At 47.5% G+C, this 17,064-nt stretch overlaps 1 protein-coding gene across 6 annotated transcripts in view; it reads left to right on the top strand.

Moving 5' to 3' along the window:
* DENND1A (DENN domain containing 1A) overlaps nt 1-17,064 on the top strand; it is a 290,292-nt gene that overhangs the window by 161,331 nt on the left and 111,897 nt on the right. For 3 of the 6 annotated variants that reach the window (XM_058159046.1, XM_058159045.1, XM_058159048.1), the window contains one exon: nt 12,296-12,341. In XM_058159046.1, the coding sequence (XP_058015029.1) occupies nt 12,296-12,341 (46 nt within the window). Of the gene's footprint in view, nt 1-10,362; nt 10,409-12,295; nt 12,342-17,064 lie in introns of all 6 variants that reach the window. The other 3 variants (XM_058159047.1, XM_058159044.1, XM_058159049.1) reach the window with 1 other exon arrangement.

Genomic DNA, 17,064 nt, shown 5'->3' with positions numbered 1-17,064 from the left:
CTTCCTTGTGGCCCCCTGGTCAGACATTTACAGCACGAAAGCTGACAAACTCCAGGGGCTGCAGATTTCAGCATCTTCGGGGAGGGGCGGAGGCAGTGGAGTTGAACAGTGAGGAGGCTGGGGAAGACAATGGACCAGTCCTGGAGTCAAGAGAAGTCCCGGACGAGGGCTCTGCATCGGAGGCAGAGATGGGGCCAGGGCCATCTGGGAGCGATGTGCAGACTTGGGAGCCTCCAGAGGCGGACAGCAAAGAGGCAGAGGAACAGGAGGAGCCTGTTCCTAGTACGTGCATGCGCAAAGCTGCCAGAAGGCAACAGCTGATAAAGCGAAAAGGACGACTAGGGAATAAGGCCAGGAGATGATTGACCCCGCCCATAAGGCTTAAAAGAGCTTCAACAGCTCTTGGGTTATTTGTAGGAAAGCAACGTTGCTACAATTGTTTCTTGTCAGTGTCTCTTGTTTCTGAACTTCATGGGGCTTTGCCAAGAAAAGCCTTTGGCAGGGGGCCAAAGAAGACAAAGGTTTGTGTTAAGACCGAAGGACTTTTTCTGAACGACTTTGTTTTGGACTTAATTTGGACTAAGCTGAGAATGAAGTAATTCTCAGCTGTTCTAGTAAAATATGCTTGTTTAGGACTGGTTGAGTCTAGTAATAACTACTTGGGCCTAGGTCACAACTGGGGGATCCTTTTAAGAGAAATACAGGGAGGGCGGAGGCTGCCAAGGGGGTGCCCCTTCTTCTCCGAGGACACCTCGTTGCTCTCCTCTTCAAAGTGGCTTCCCTTCATTATCGTGAAAGGTTGGGAGAGTGGCATCTTGTCAGGTAGCTAATACATTCGGCGACTTTTAAAAAAGGGTGGGGGGGCGCGCGCGGGGGATGAGAACGGATCTCCGGGGCCTTCCAACGCGAGGAAGCAGCAGGCATCTAAGTTAGCGTTCGAAGTGAAGTGCCTGGACTTGCTTGAAACATGTAAATTTCAAGGCGTTTTGTACGGCGGAAGATGATTTAAAGGCTAAGTACCTTCTCTCGGTTGGAGAGAGAGAGAGAGAGAGAAAGAAAGAAAGAAAGAAAGAAAGCATCTCGCTCTGCCGGCAGGAAAGGCAGATTCCCAGTCATTTGCGAGACCAGCGTGGGCTTTTCCTCGCCTAATGGGATGTGGTTGTGCGTTCATAATTAACGCACGGAGAAGAAGGCGCTCCCCGATCGGCAGAATCTTCAGGTGTTCAAGGCCTAGGAGCTGCGGGGCCGAGGCCCTGCCACGCGGAGGGGGCTTTGAAGACGCAGAAGGCACATCAGAAGAAAGCGGTCCGTGTTTTGGGCACAGGAGGAAACTCCCCCGCGGATTTCTTTCATTTACAAGGAGCCCTCCACTTACAGCAGTTCATTAAGCTTGCTTTTTTTTTCTTTAAAAGAGTAGAATAGAGCTGGAAAGGACCTTGGAGGTCTTCTAGTCCAGCCCCCTGCTCAAGCAGGAGGCTATACCATTTCAGACAGGAAGGAAGGAAGGAAGGAAGGAAGGAAGGAAGGAAAGAAGGGAGGGAGGGAGGAAGGAAGGAAGGAAGGAAGTTGGAAGGGAACTTGGAGGTCTTCTAGTCCATCCCTCTGCTCAAGCATGAGATCCTATACCATTTCAGGAAGGAAGGAAGGAAGGAAGGAAGGAAGGAAGGAAGGAAGGAAGGAAGGAAGGAAGGAAGGAAGGAAGGAAGGAAGGAAGGAAGGAAGGAAGTTGGAAAGGACCTTGGAGGTCTTCTAGTCCAGCCCCCTGCTCAAGCAGGAGGCTATACCATTTCAGACAGGAAGGAAGGAAGGAAGGAAGGAAGGAAGGAAGGAAAGAAGGGAGGAAGGAAGGAAGGAAGGAAGGAAGTTGGAAAGGACCTTGAAGGTCTTCTAGTCCAGCCCCCTGCTCGAGCAGGAAACCCTACACAGTGATGGCTAACCTTTTTTGCCATTGCATGCCAAAAGTGGGGGGGGGACCATGGGGGGGGGTCATGCACACGCTTGCCCACATCCATAATTCAATGCCTCCTGTGCCCCCCTCCTCGCGCATGCACGTACGAACCCCCTGTGCCACGTTTTGGGCCTAGCAGGCCTACCTGGAGCCATCAAACCTCAAAAATATACTTTCCCCAAAAGGTTTCCACAATTTAGGCCACTACTGTAGAATTTCTTTCCAAGATGGGCCGGTTCCCCAAAAACCTTTCTGGAAAAGGCGGGAAAATCCCAGGATGGGTCAGAGAAAATCAAAATGATTTCATTTTAGGAATGTGGCTCAGAATGACATGCCCCCCCCCCAAAAAAAAACACCACTTAGCTGTAATTAGCAGGAAGAATTTAATTGCCCTTTTGCCAATGTAACTGATTACGGTAGACTGATCCTAATTTTAATTAGAATAGTAATCGTTCACGATACTTGCCCGGATAAATCAATTTAGCCTTAGTTGGTTTGCCATAAATACATCCCTTTCTCTCCCCACCCCCCCAAATAGCTGCTCGATTTTGGAAATGAAAAATAATAATAATAATCTTTTTTTGGCCCCCAAACTCCGTCTTTTCTGATGAGTGTTTTGGAGCGGTGGAACGAAGGAAGAAGAATCCGGGTTCTGCTTTTTAAATTTGCTTGTGAGTTTTAAAATGTAAACATTGAATTGGTATTTGGGGGGGGGGGAAAGGAATGGGGAACGTTGCAGCTGTGATCCAATTGTGTCTTGCGATGGTGAACCGCAAGAGAGGAAGCAGGTGTCGAAAAGAGGGGAAAAAATTGTGATTGTTTTGCAATTGGACTTCGGCTGTTTTTTAGCCCACCCGTTTCGGAGTCTCCTGCCGACACTTAATGGTCATTTGATACTCTTGGGATAATCAGAGGCATTAGATCGCCAGGAAAGAACAGCAAATAGTTCCCAAATGCTTGTATTTTGAGACTTTAGAAAGTTTGCATCCGTTCAATCCTCCAGTCTTGACCTAGGGCTGCTGTCTAGTGTCTTGGGCGGTGGGCTTTGGTTGGGGCGGATCTTTGCTCCCTGATTTTCAGAACCAAACTCTTTGAAATCAAAGCAAACTCCTCAATCCAAACCATAGAGCTTCAACCAAAACCTGCAAGCCCGGCCAAGGTTCTCCAGCTCTGACGTCTCCCAAATATAATCAGGTTATAATCGGGCTTGGAAAGCCTAACTTCAAGAGATGCTCAACAGGGCAGGAACCTCAGTTTCTTGAACAATTGTAGGGGCTAAACACAGGTTAACTGGAAGAGGGTTGCAGAATTAGAGAGAAGCCATACTAGAGGGGTCTACGTCAAATCTCCGTGGCCAACTCTCCATGGCCAACATGCTACAGCCAACTCATCACGGCCAACTCATCATGGCCAACTCATCATAGCCAACATGCCACAGCCAACTTGTCATGGCCAATTCATTATGGCCAACATGCCACAGCCAACATGCCACAGCCAACTTGTCATGGCCAACTCATCACGACCAACTCACCATGGCCAACTTATCATGGCCAACTCACCGTGGCCAACTCATCATGACCAACTGTCTATGGCCAACTCACCACGGCCAATTCGTCATGGCCAACTCATCATGGCCAACATGTCACGGCCAACTCATCACCCCCAACTCATCATGGCCAACATGTCACAGCCAACTTGTCATGGCCAACTCATCACGACCAATTCACCATGGCCAACTCACCGTGGCAACTCATGACCAAATGTCTATGGCCAACTCACCACGGCCAACTCATCATGGCCAACTCATCATGGCCAACATGCCACAGCCAACTTGTCATGGCCAACTCACCGTGGCCAACTCATCATGGCCAACTGTCTATGGCCAACTCACCACGGCCAATTCGTCATGGCCAACTCATCATGGCCAGCATGCCACAGCCAACATGCCACAGCCAACTTGTCATGGCCAACTCATCACGACCAATTCACCATGGCCAACTAGTCATGGCCAACTCACCATGCCCAATTCATCATAACCAACTGTCTATGGCCAACTTGTCACGGCCAATTAGCCACACCAATTCGCCAAAGCACAACTTGCTGCAGGACAAGAGTTACACCAATATCGAAGAAACAGTGGCATAGAATCATTAAAGAAATGGATGCCAAAGGAGGGACCAAATGAAATGCCAAGACAAAAATTAAAATATTATTTTTAACAACAGCTAGTCTTCAACTTACAACAGTTCATTGAGTGACCTTTCAAAGTTACAATAATGGCACTGAAAAAAGTGATTTATGACTTTGGGGATTTTGGGAGCAATTGTGGGATCAATTGCAGTCACAAGTCGAGGACTAACTGCATTTTAAATAATGAAATTGAATTGATGAATTATCTTAGAGTGAGTGTCCCGTGGCGAGTTGGTTATGGTGAGTTGGCTACGGTGAGTTGGCTATGGTGAGGTGTCTATGGTGAGGTGTCTATGGTGAGTTGGCTATAGTGAATTGGCTATGGTGAGTTGGCTTTGGTGAGTTGACTATAGTGAGTTGGCTATGGTGAGGTGTCTGGTGAGTTGGCTATAGTGAATTGGCTATGGTGTTGGCTATGGTGAGTTGCCTATAGTGAGTTGGCTATAATGAGTTGGCTATTGTGAGTTGGCTATAGTGAATTGGCTATAATGAATTGGCTATAATGAGTTGGCTATGGAGAGTTGGCTATGGTGAGTTGGCGGTGGTGAACCATGCCATTCCACGCCAGAAACCATCAGGCGCAAGACTCAGTGCATTTTCAGAGATGGTGTCACGCTCTCTCTGCCACACCAGGCGCGTGGGACAGTACGGATGCTAGCAACATCTGTCTTCTGCCATGCCGATATTCCCTCTCCTCGTCAACAGAAAATCTGGGGTGGGGATTGGGGACTCACTTCGGTTCTTTCCCCCATCCCTCCGAGCCCTGGGGTGTTTTGCAATATTTTAGATGGTTTTGATTCTGACATCCCTATTAAATATTTCGCAGTCCCCAATTGCGCGCCTTGATTAATTGAGAAGACTTGACAGATCAACACCCAGCAGTTAATTAAGTTTTACAGTTCTCCTGTCTTCTTCTCGGCTCCCCTCGCCTTTTCCCCGCTGGTGACAGGCCGTTCGTCTGGACGCCCCACCAAAGGGCAGGTTTTACAGCACCATTGATCCCTGCCGGCTCTTCTTGATCGTTCGGCCTTGCCGGAGGTTCGCCCGATGAGACATTGGCGGCTTTAAGACATCCTGCTGAGTTTTAGACCTCAATGTTCTCCACACCACCGAAGAAGCCGCCGTCCCCACCGCTGTCGTTTCGCCGAATCGACTTAATTAGGAACACGTTGGCGGTGGCGTTTGGAAGGAGGCTGACGTATCTCTCGTCAGCCGCTTGCTCCGAGCAGCCTGGAGCTAAACAAACGGCTTACCGCGCTCTCGGCTCCCATTGATCTGGCAGGGCTGAGACGATGGCGGACATGGAAAGGCGCCGTCGAAAGCCCATCATTAAAATCTCGGGGAGAAAGGAGAGGCGAACGTAAACCGAGAGAAAGGAATAGAAATCCCGCATGGCTCTCGGCAGAGGGGAGCTGTCGGATTCCTTCTCTCAAAGCATTTTTTTTATTTCTTCTCCAGGCCCCTAGTTAGTTAGCTGTTTTCCTCTTTCCAGAACTGCTGCGGATAATGGGTGCAAAGTATTTGATCAAGGCGGGGATCTTACCGTGGACTTGCAGGTCGTGAGGAAGTTAACCGGCAAAGGCAGCTTTGTTTTCCGACATGTGTGAAGCTCCCACAAGGCTTTCTTCTCCTGTATTGGTTGGCTTCTAACTTCCTTCCTTCCTTCCTTCCTTCCTTCCTTCCTTCCTTCCTTCCTTCCTTCCTTCCTTCCTTCTTCCTCCCTCCCTCCCTCCTTCCCTCCTTGCCTCCCTGCCTCCCTCCTTCATATCTTCCTTCCTCCCTCCCTCCCTCCTTTCTTCCTTCCCTCCCTGCCTCCCTCCTTCGTTTCTTCCTTCCTTCCTATCTGAAATGATATAGGTTCTCCTGCTTGAGCAGGGGGCTGGACTAGAAGATTTCAAAGATCCCTTCCAACTCCCTCCCTTCCTTCCTTCCTTCCTTCCTTCCTTCCTTCCTTCCTTCCTTCCTTCCTTCCTTCCTTCCTTCCTTCCTTCCTTCCTTCCTTCCTTCCTTCCTTCTCTCCTCTCTCATTCCTCCCTGCCTCCCTGCCTCCTTCCTTCCTTCCTTCCTGCCTCCTCCTTCATTTCCTCCTTCCTTCCTTCCTTCCTTCCTTCCTTCCTTCCTTCCTTCCTTCTTCCTCCCTCCTCCCTCCCTCTCTCCCTCCTTCCTTGCCTCCTGCCTCCCTCCTTCATATCTATCTTCCTTCCTCCCTCCTCCCTCCCTCCCTCCTCCCTCCCTCCTCCTTCCTTCCTCCTGCCTCCTCCTCCTCCCTCCTTCCTTGCCTCCTGCCTCCCTCCTTCGTTTCTTCCTTCCTTCCTATCTGAAATGATATAGGTTCTCCTGCTTGAGCAGGGGGCTGGACTAGAAGATTTCAAAGATCCCTTCCAACTCCCTCCCTTCCTTCCTTCCTTCCTTCCTTCCTTCCTTCCTTCCTTCCTTCCTTCCTTCCTTCCTTCCTTCCTTCCCTCCCTCCCTCTCTCTCTCCTTCCTCCTGCCTCCCTGCCTCCTTCCTTCCTTCCTTCCCTGCCTCCCTCCTTCATTTCCTCCTTCCTTCCTTCCTTCCTTCCTTCCTTCCTTCCTTCCTTCCTTCCTTCTTCCTCCCTCCCTCCCTCCCTCTCTCCCTCCTTCCTTGCCTCCCTGCCTCCCTCCTTCATATCTATCTTCCTTCCTCCTCCTCCCTCCTCCTCCCTCCCTCCCTCCTCCTTCCTTCCCTCCCTGCCTCCCTCCCTCCCTCCTTCCTTCCTTCCCTCCCTGCCTCCCTCCTTCGTTTCTTCCTTCCTTCCTGTCTGAAATGATATAGGTTCTCCTGCTTGAGCAGGGGGCTGGACTAGAAGATTTCAAAGGTCCCTTCCAACTCCCTCCCTTTCTCCCTTCCTTCCTTCCTTCCTTCCTTCCTTCCCTCCCTCCCTCCCTCTCTCATTCCCTCCCTGCCTCCCTCCCTCCCTCCCTCCTTGCCTCCCTGCCTCCCTCCTTCATATCTTCCTTCCTTCCTTCCTTCCTGTCTGAAATGGTATAGGTTCTCCTGCTGGAGCAGGGGGCTGGACTAGAAGATCTCCAAGGTCCCTTCCAACTCCCTCCCTCTCTCCCTTCCTTCCTTCCTTCCCTCCCTCCCTCTCTCCTTCCCTCCCTGTTTACCTCCCTCCTTCCTTCCTTCCTTCCTTCCCTCCTTCCTTCCTTCCTTCCTTCCCTCCTTCCTTCCTTCCTTCCTGTCTGAAATGGTATAGGTTCTCCTGCTTGAGCAGGGGGCTGGACTAGAAGACCTCCAAGGTCCCTTCCTTCCTTTCTTCCTTCCTTAGTTTACAATTTAATTTAGGGGACAGCTCCAGGCTGGGGCAGCAGCGGAAGGGAACAGTGTGATTTGGCATTTGGCAAGGTTGACTCAGCCTTCCATCCTTTATAAGGTAGGTAAAATGAGGACCCAGATTGTTGGGGGCAATAAAAGTTGACTTTGTATATAATATACAAATGGATGAAGACTATTGCTTGACACAGTGTAAGCCGCCCTGAGTCTTCGGAGAAGGGCGGGATATAAATGCAAATTAAAAAAAAATTGACATGGTTTTATAAGAGGAATTGATTTCCAAGACCTTAAACACCCCATAATCTCTTTCTTCAGCACCCTTTTCTTTGCTCTCCGATTCCCAAGTCATAGCTAAAGAGATGAAACGAAAATATTTTAGAGATGCCACATAGCTCCGTCAGTAATTGCCAAAATAGGCAAATGCTGGAAATGGCATGAGGCAGAAGGAAAATTCTACCATATGTGGGGGACATGCAAAAAAACCCCCCCACCAATCCACTAAAAGGACCGGGAAGACAACAACACCACCACCCCTTATATTCCTTCAAAGAATCTTAAAAATCAAATTTGATATGGGACCACAGCTCTTATTGTTTATTGTTTTTTTATTGTTTATATTTATATACCGCCCTATCTCCCAAAGGACTCAGGGCGGTTTACAGGCATTTAAAAGCAAGAAATACAATAAATACAATTCTAAAAACAATTAAAAAACTTATTCAAAAGCCTTAATTAAAAATATAAAAATTAAAACCCAAGATAAAACCCATAAACTAAAATCTAACTCAGTCCTGCGCAATTAAATAGATATGTTTTAAGCTCGCGGCGGAAGGTCAGAAGGTCCGGAAGCTGACGAAGTCCTGGGGCAGTTCATTCCAGAGGTGGGAGCCCCACAGAACCCTTCCTGGGCGTCGCCAGGCGACATTGCCTCGCTGACGGCACCCTGAGGAGTCCCTCTCTGTGAGGCGCGGGTCGGTGAGAGGTATTCGGTAGCAGCAGGCGGTCCCGTAGATAACCCGGCCCTATGCCATGGGCGCTTTAAAGGTGGTCACCAAAACCTTGAAGCGCACCCGAAGGCCACAGGCAGCCAGTGCAGTCTGCGCAGGATGGGTGTTATCACGGGAGCCACGAGGGCTCCCTCTATCACCGCGCAGCCGCATTCTGGACTAACTGCAGCCTCGGATGCCCTTCAAGGGAGCCCCATGTAGAGAGCATTGCAGTAATCCAGGCGAGGCGTCACGAGTGCGTGGGTGACTGTGCACAGGGCATCCCGGTCCAGAAAGGCGCAACTGGCGCACCAGGCGAACCTGGTAAACGCTCTCCTGGAGCGGCCGTCAAATGATCTTCCAAAGACAGCCGTTCATCCAGGAGGGCGCCTAAGTTGCGCACCCTCCATCGGGGCCAATGACTCGCCACCGATGGTCAGCCGCGGTTAGCTGACTGTGCGGGATGCGGCATCCACAGCCACTCTGTCTTGGAGGATTGAGCTTGAGCCTGTTTCTCCCCATCCAGACCCGTACAGCCTCCAGACACGGGACAGCACTTGATAACCGTTGGGGTGGTCCGGCGTGGAAAGGTACAGCTGGGTGTCATCCGCATACAGCTGATACCTCACGCGAAACCACTGATGATCTCACCCAGCGGCTTCATGTAGATGTTAAACAGAAGGCGAGAGGATCGACCCTGCGGCACCCCACAAGTGAGGCGCCTCGGGGTGACCTCTGCCCCTGTCAACACCGACTGCGACCGGTCGGAGAGATAGGAGGAGAACCACCGATAAGCGGTGCCTCCACTCCCAATCCTCCAGCCGGCGCAGCAGGATACCATGGTCGATGGTATCGAAAGCCGCTGAGAGGTCTAATAGGACCAGGGCAGAGGAACAACCCCTATCCTGGCCCTCAGAGATCATCCACCAACGCGACCAAAGCCGTCTCTGTGCTGTAACGGGCGGAAACCGGACTGGAGCAGGTCTAGATAGACAGTTTCATCCAGGTGCAGAAACTGATATGCCACCATACTCTCTACAACCTTGCATGAGCGGGTTGGAGACTGGACGATAATTACCTAAAACAGCGGGTCAGGAAGGCTTCTTGGAGGGGTCTCACCACCGCCTCTTTCAAGGCGGCCGGAAAGACACCCTCCACCAAAGAAGCGATCGTAATCGCCTGGAGCCAGCCTCGTGTCACCTCCTGAGTGGCCAGCACCAGCCAGGAGGGGCACGGGTCCAGTAAACACGTGGTGGCATCTTCTTTGGCTTCCTTTGTTTAAACATATTTAATTGTTTAAATATGCGTAAGACCACGCATAGAGTACAGTTTTGGTCACCACACTATAAAAAAGATGTTGAGACACTAGAAACAGGGCAGAGAAGAGCAACAAAGATGATTAAGGGACTGGAGGTTAAAACATACGATAAACAGTTGCAGGAACTGGGCCTGGCTAGTCTAGGGAAGAGAAGGACCAGGGGAGACAGGAGAGCATCTTCCAATATTTGAGGGGCTGCCACAGAAAGATATTCTCCAAAGCACCTGAAGGCCAGACAAGGAACAATGGATGGAAACTGACCAAGGAGAGAATTCAACCTGAAAATAAGGAGAAATTTCCTGACAGTGAGAACAATCAACCCATGGAACAGAAGTTGTGGGAGCTTCATCCCTGGAGGCTTTCAAGAAGAGACTGGACTGCCACCTGTCAGAAATGGTGTAAGGTCTCCTGCTTGGGCAGGGGGTTGGGGTTGGACTAGATGACCCACAAGGTCCCTTCCCACTCTATTAATCCGTTACTCTGATAATTGCAGAATCTGGAAAACAAGTGAATTCTGCACGGAAGTGAAGCGAGCACCGGCCATATCTTCTCTAGCTTCTAATACTCTCATTTCTATCTGTCGTCAAATTCAATCAATTTCTTTTTTTCTCTTTCCTTCCAGTGCTCCGATGCCCTACCTCATAGGAATTCATTTGAGCCTGATAGAGGTGAGTCTCTTTTGGTCTGTTCAGCCTGGAAATGGGGCTCAAGTGTTTCATAAACATCCCCTCTCAATTTGTTTCTGGCAGAATTCCTGGCAGAAAGTTTTTCCGTAGCTGTCAGGCACCCCCTAAGCCAGGGATCTGCAACCTTAAAGAGCCATTTGGAGCCGTTTCCCACAGAAAAGAAAACACCGGGAGCCACAAAAACCTTTCCCGTGCCTGACTATTTCTTGAGCGGCCCCAAAACTAGCATATGTAGCTGAATTAAACGTTCTTTTTCCTTCTGAAACTTTTCTTTTCTTGGATTTATCCATGGTTGGCCCATTGGGGGTCGAAAAGCTTAATAAATCGCTTGCCTGTGGGTGTCACACATTGGCGGTTGTGACGCATATTTTGAGTGACAGGGAGTCGCAGCAGAGGGGTGAAAGAGCCACATTCGGCTCCAGAGCCGCAGGTTGCTGACCCCTGCCCTAAGCTATGTGCATAGTTGTTTTTTCCCCCCTCTTCATTTCAGGCATTTGAGAGGTGGGGGGGAAATATGTTGAGACTCTAGAAAGAGTGCAGAGAAGAGCAACAAAGATGATTAGGGGACTGGAGGCTAAAACATATGAAGAATGGTTGCAGGAACTGGGTATGTCTAGTTTAATGAAAAGAAGGACCAGGGGAGACATGATAGCAGTCTTCCAATATCTCAGGGTTGCCACAAAGAGGAGGAGTCAAACTATTCTCCAAAGTCCAGAAGTTGTGAATGCTCCAACACTGGAAGTTTTAAGAAGATGTTGGATAACCATTTGTCTGAAGTGGTGTAGAGTTTCCTGCCTAAGCAGCGGGTTGGACTAAAGACCTCCAAGGTCCCTTCCAACTCTGTTATTCTATTATAAGATGATCAACATATTAAAACCTACAAAGAACTGTTGCAGGAACTGGGCATGTCTAGTTTAATGGAAAGAAGGACTACGGAAACACGATAACAGTCTTCCAATATTTGATGGGCTTCCCCAAAGAAGAGGAGTCAAGCTATTCTCCAAAGCACCTGAGGGCAGGACAAGAAGCAATGGGTGGAAACTAATCAAGGAGAGAAGCAACTTAGAACTAAGGAGAATTTCCTGACAGTGAGAAAAATCAATCAGTGGAACAACTTGCTCCAGAAGTTGTGAATGCTCCAACACTGGGCGTTTTAAGATGTTGGATAACCATTTGTCTAAAGTGGTATAGGGTTTCTTGCCTAAGCAGTGGGTTAGACTAGAAGATCTCCAAGGTCCCTTCCGACTCTGTTATTCTAAATAAAACAAAGTTTGTCAAGATCTTTTTGGATCCTGAGCTTGTCTTCTGGGGTCTGGGCTATTCCTCTTCCAGTTTAGCATCATCTGCAAATTTGATGAGTTCCCCTTCTATTTCTTCATCCGAGTCATTAATAATAGCTGTCTTCCAGTATTTGAGGGGCTGCCCCAAAGAAGAGGGTGTGTGTGCCAATCTATTCTCCAAAGCAGCTGAGGGCAGGACAAGAAGCAATGGGTGGAAACTAATCAAGGAGAGAAGCAAGTAGAACTAACAGTGAGAACTTTCCTGACAGTGAGAACAATTAACCAGTGGAACAACTTGCCTCCAGAAGTTGTGAATGCTCCAACACTGGAGGTTTTTAAGAAGATGTTGGATAACCATTTGTCTGAAGTGGTGTAGAGTTTCCTGCCTAAGCAGGGGGTTGGACTAGAAGACCTCCAAGGTCCCTTCCAACTCTGTTAATCCGTTACTCTGATAATTGCAGAATCTGGAAAACAAGTGAATTCTGCACGGAAGTGAAGCGAGCACCGGCCATATCTTCTCTAGCTTCTAATACTCTCATTTCTATCTGTCGTCAAATTCAATCAATTTTTTTTTTCTCTTTCCTTCCAGCGCTCCGATGCCCTACCTCATAGGAATTCATTTGAGCCTGATAGAGGTGAGTCTCTTTTGGTCTGTTCAGCCTGGAAATGGGGCTCAAGTGTTTCATAAACATCCCCTCTCAATTTGTTTCTGGCAGAATTCCTGGCAGAAAGTTTTTCCGTAGCTGTCAGGCACCCCCTAAGTTAGGGATCTGCAACCTTAAAGAGTCATTTGGAGCCGTTTCCCACAGAAAAGAAAACACCGGGAGCCACAAAACCCTTCCCGTGCCTGACTATTTCTTGAGCGGCCCCAAAACTAGCATATGTAGTTGAATTAAATGTTCTGTTTTCTTCTGAAACTTTTCTTTTTTGGGATATATCCATGGTTGGCCTACCGAGGTTGAACAGCTCAATAAATCGCATGCGGCAAGTGTCCCATATTGGCGGTTGTGACGCATATTTTGAGTGACAGGGAGCCGCAGCAGGAGGGTGAAAGAGCCACATGCGGCTCCAGAGCCGCAGGTTGCTGACCCCTACCCTAAGCTATGTGCATAGTTGTTTTTTTCCCCTCTTCATTTCAGGCATTTGAGAGGTGGGGGGGAAATATGTTGAGACTCTAGAAAGAGTGCAGAGAAGAGCAAGAAAGAGGATTAGGGGACCGGAGGCTAAAACATATGAAGAACAGTTGCAGGAACTGGGCCTGGCTAGTCTAGTGAAGAGAAGGACCAGAGAAGACATGATAGCAGTGTTCCAATATCTCAGGGGTTGCCACAAAGAGGAGGGAGTCAAACTATTCTCCAAAGCACCTGAGGGCAGGACAAGAAGCAATGGGTGGAAACTCATCAAGGAGAGAAGCAACTTAGAACTAAGGAGAAATTTCCTGACAGAACAATCAATAACTGGAACAACTTGCCTCCAGAAGTTGTGAATGCTCCAACACTGGAAGTTTTTAAGAAGATGTTGGATAACCATTTGTCAAAGTGGTATAGTGTTTCCTGCCTAAGCAGCGGGTTGGACTAAAAGACCTCCAAGGTCCCTTCCAACTCTGTTATTCTATTATAAGATGATCAACATATTAAAACCTACAAAGAACTGTTGCAGGAACTGGGTATGTCTAGTTTAATGGAAAGAAGGACTACGGATGACACGATAACAGTCTTCCAATATTTGATGGGCTTCCCCAAAGAAGAGGGAGTCAAGCTATTCTCCAAAGCACCTGAGGGCAGGACAAGAAGCAATGGGTGGAAACTAATCAAGGAGAGAAGCAACTTAGAACTAAGGAGAAATTTCCTGACAGTGAGAAAAATCAATCAGTGGAACAACTTGCTTCCAGAGGTTGTGAATGCTCCAACACTGGACGTTTTTAAGATGTTGGATAACCATTTGTCTAAAGTGGTATAGGGTTTCTTGCCTAAGCAGTGGGTTAGACTAGAAGATCTCCAAGGTCCCTTCCGACTCTGTTATTCTAAATAAAACAAAGTTTGTCAAGATCTTTTTGGATCCTGAGCTTGTCTTCTGGGGTCTGGGCTATTCCTCTTCCAGTTTAGCATCATCTGCAAATTTGATGAGTTCCCCTTCTATTTCTTCATCCGAGTCATTAATAGCAGTCTTCCAGTATCTCAGGGGCTGCCCCAAAGAAGACGGAGTCAAGCTATTCTCCAAAGCCCCTGAGGGCTTGACAGGAAGCAACGGATGGAAACTAAACAAGGAGAGAAGCCACCTAGAACACACTTGGAATTCTGCACCCAGTTTTGGTTGCCACAATGTAAAAAAAATGTGGAGACTCTAGAAAGAGTGCAGAGAAGAGCAACAAAGAGGATTAGGGGACTGGAAGCTAAAACATAGGAAAAATGGCTGCAGGAATTGGGCATGGCTAGTTTAATGAAGAGAAGGACTAGGGGAAACATGATAGCAGTCTTCCAATATCTCAGACGCTGCCCCAAAGAAGAGGGAGTCAAGCTATTCTCCAAAGCACCTGAGGGCAGAACAAGAAGCAATGGGTGGAAACTAATCAAGGAGAGAAGCAACTTAGAACTAAGGAGAAATTTCCTGACAGTGAGAACAATTCATCAGTGGAACAACTTGCCTCCAGAAGTTGTGAATGCTCCAACACTGGAAGTTTTTAAGAAGATGTTGGATAACTATTTGTCAAAGTGGTATAGTGTTTCCTGCCTAAGCAGCGGGTTGGACTAGAAGACCTCCAAGGTCCCTTCCAACTCTGTTATTCTATTATAAGATGATCAACATATTAAAACCTACAAAGAACGGTTGCAGGAACTGGGTATGTCTAGTTTAATGGAAAGAAGGACTACGGATGACATGATAACAGTCTTCCAATATCTCAGGTGCTGCCCAAAGAAGAGGGAGTCAAGCTATCCTCCAAAGCACCTGAAGGCAGACAAGAAGCAACGGGTGGAAATTAATCAAGGAGAGAAGCAACCTGGAATTAAGGAGAAACTTCCTGACAGTGAGAAAAATCAATCAGTGGAACAACTTGCTTCCAGAGTTGTGAATGCTCCAACACTGGAAGTTTTAAGAAGATGTTGGATAACCATTTGTCTAAAGTGGTATAGGGTTTCTTGCCTAAGCAGTGGGTTAGACTAGAAGATCTCCAAGGTCCCTTCCGACTCTGTTATTCTAAATAAAACAAAGTTTGTCAAGATCTTTTTGGGTCCTGGGCTTGTCTTCTGGGCTATTCCTCTTCCAGTTTAGCATCATCTGCAAATTTGATGAGTTCCCTTCTATTTCTTCATCCGAGTCATTAATAATAGCTGTCTTCCAGTATCTCAGGGGCTGCCCCAAAGAAGAGGAGTCAAGCTATTCTCCAAAGCACCTGAGGGCAGGACAAGAAGCAATGGGTGGAAACTAATCAAGGAGAGAAGCCACCTAGAACACACTTGGAATTCTGCACCCAGTTTTGTTGCCACAATGTAAAAAAAATGTGGAGACTCTAGAAAGAGTGCAGAAGAGCAACAAAGAGGATTAGGGGACTGGAGGCTAAAACATATGAAGAATGGTTGCAGGAACCGAGTATGTCTAGTTTAATGAAAAGAAGGACTAGGGGAGACATGATAGCAGTGTTCCAATATCTCAGGGGCTGCCCCAAAGAAGAGGGAGTCAAACTATTCTCCAAAGCACCTGAGGGCAGGACAAGAAGCAATGGGTGGAAACTCATCAAGGAGAGAAGCGACTTAGAACTAAGGAGAAATTTCCTGACAGAACAATCAATAACTGGAACAACTTGCCTCCAGAAGTTGTGAATGCTCCAACACTGGAAGTTTTTAAGAAGATGTTGGATAACCATTTGTCAAAGTGGTATAGTGTTTCCTGCCTAAGCAGCGGGTTGGACTAAAAGACCTCCAAGGTCCCTTCCAACTCTGTTATTCTATTATAAGATGATCAACATATTAAAACCTACAAAGAACTGTTGCAGGAACTGGGTATGTCTAGTTTAATGGAAAGAAGGACTACGGATGACACGATAACAGTCTTCCAATATTTGATGGGCTTCCCCAAAGAAGAGGGAGTCAAGCTATTCTCCAAAGCACCTGAAGGCAGAACAAGAAGCAATGGGTGGAAACTCATCAAATAGAGAAGCAACTTAGAACTAAGGAGAAATTTCCTGACAGTGAGAACAATTCATCAGTGGAACAACTTGCCTCCAGAAGTTGTGAATGCTCCAACACTGGAAGTTTTTAAGAAGATGTTGGATAACTATTTGTCAAAGTGGTATAGTGTTTCCTGCCTAAGCAGCGGGTTGGACTAGAAGACCTCCAAGGTCCCTTCCAACTCTGTTATTCTATTATAAGATGATCAACATATTAAAACCTACAAAGAACGGTTGCAGGAACTGGGTATGTCTAGTTTAATGGAAAGAAGGACTACGGATGACATGATAACAGTCTTCCAATATCTCAGGAGCTGCCCCAAAGAAGAGGGAGTCAAGCTATTCTCCAAAGCAGCTAAAGGCAGGACAAGAAGCGATGGGTGGAAACTAATCAAGGAGAGAAGCAACTTAGAACTAAGGAGAAATTTCCTGACAGTGAGAAAAATCAATCAGTGGAACAACTTGCTTCCAGAGGTTGTGAATGCTCCAACACTGGACGTTTTTAAGATGTTGGATAACCATTTGTCTAAAGTGGTATAGGGTTTCTTGCCTAAGCAGTGGGTTAGACTAGAAGATCTCCAAGGTCCCTTCCGACTCTGTTATTCTAAATAAAACAAAGTTTGTCAAGATCTTTTTGGATCCTGAGCTTGTCTTCTGGGGTCTGGGCTATTCCTCTTCCAGTTTAGCATCATCTGCAAATTTGATGAGTTCCCCTTCTATTTCTTCATCCGAGTCATTAATAATAGCTGTCTTCCAGTATTTGAGGGGCTGCCCCAAAGAAGAGGGTGTGTGTGCCAATCTATTCTCCAAAGCAGCTAAAGGCAGGACAAGAAGCGATGGGTGGAAACTAATCAAGGAGAGAAGCAACTTAGAACTAAGGAGAAATTTCCTGACAGTGAGAACAATTAATCAGTGGAACAACTTACCTCCAGAAGTTGTGAATGCTCCAACACTGAAGGCTTTTAAGAAGATGTTGGATAACGATTTGTCTGAAGTGGTGTAGAGTTTCCTGCCTAAACAGGGGGTTGGACTAGAAGACCTCCAAGGTCCCTTCCAACTCTGTTATTCTGTTATACTCCAGGAAAATGTAGAGTTTTGCTCATGATGCAGATAGACCTTATATTCCTTGAGAGTTAAAATACCAAACCTATCCATAGCTTGTTGAGTCTAATTTGCTATGACTGGGAAACGCT

This window comes from Ahaetulla prasina, chromosome 16 (genome assembly GCF_028640845.1).
Source record: "Ahaetulla prasina isolate Xishuangbanna chromosome 16, ASM2864084v1, whole genome shotgun sequence".
Taxonomy (NCBI): Eukaryota; Metazoa; Chordata; class Lepidosauria; order Squamata; family Colubridae; genus Ahaetulla; species Ahaetulla prasina.
This window is presented reverse-complemented; position numbering and strand designations above follow the sequence as displayed.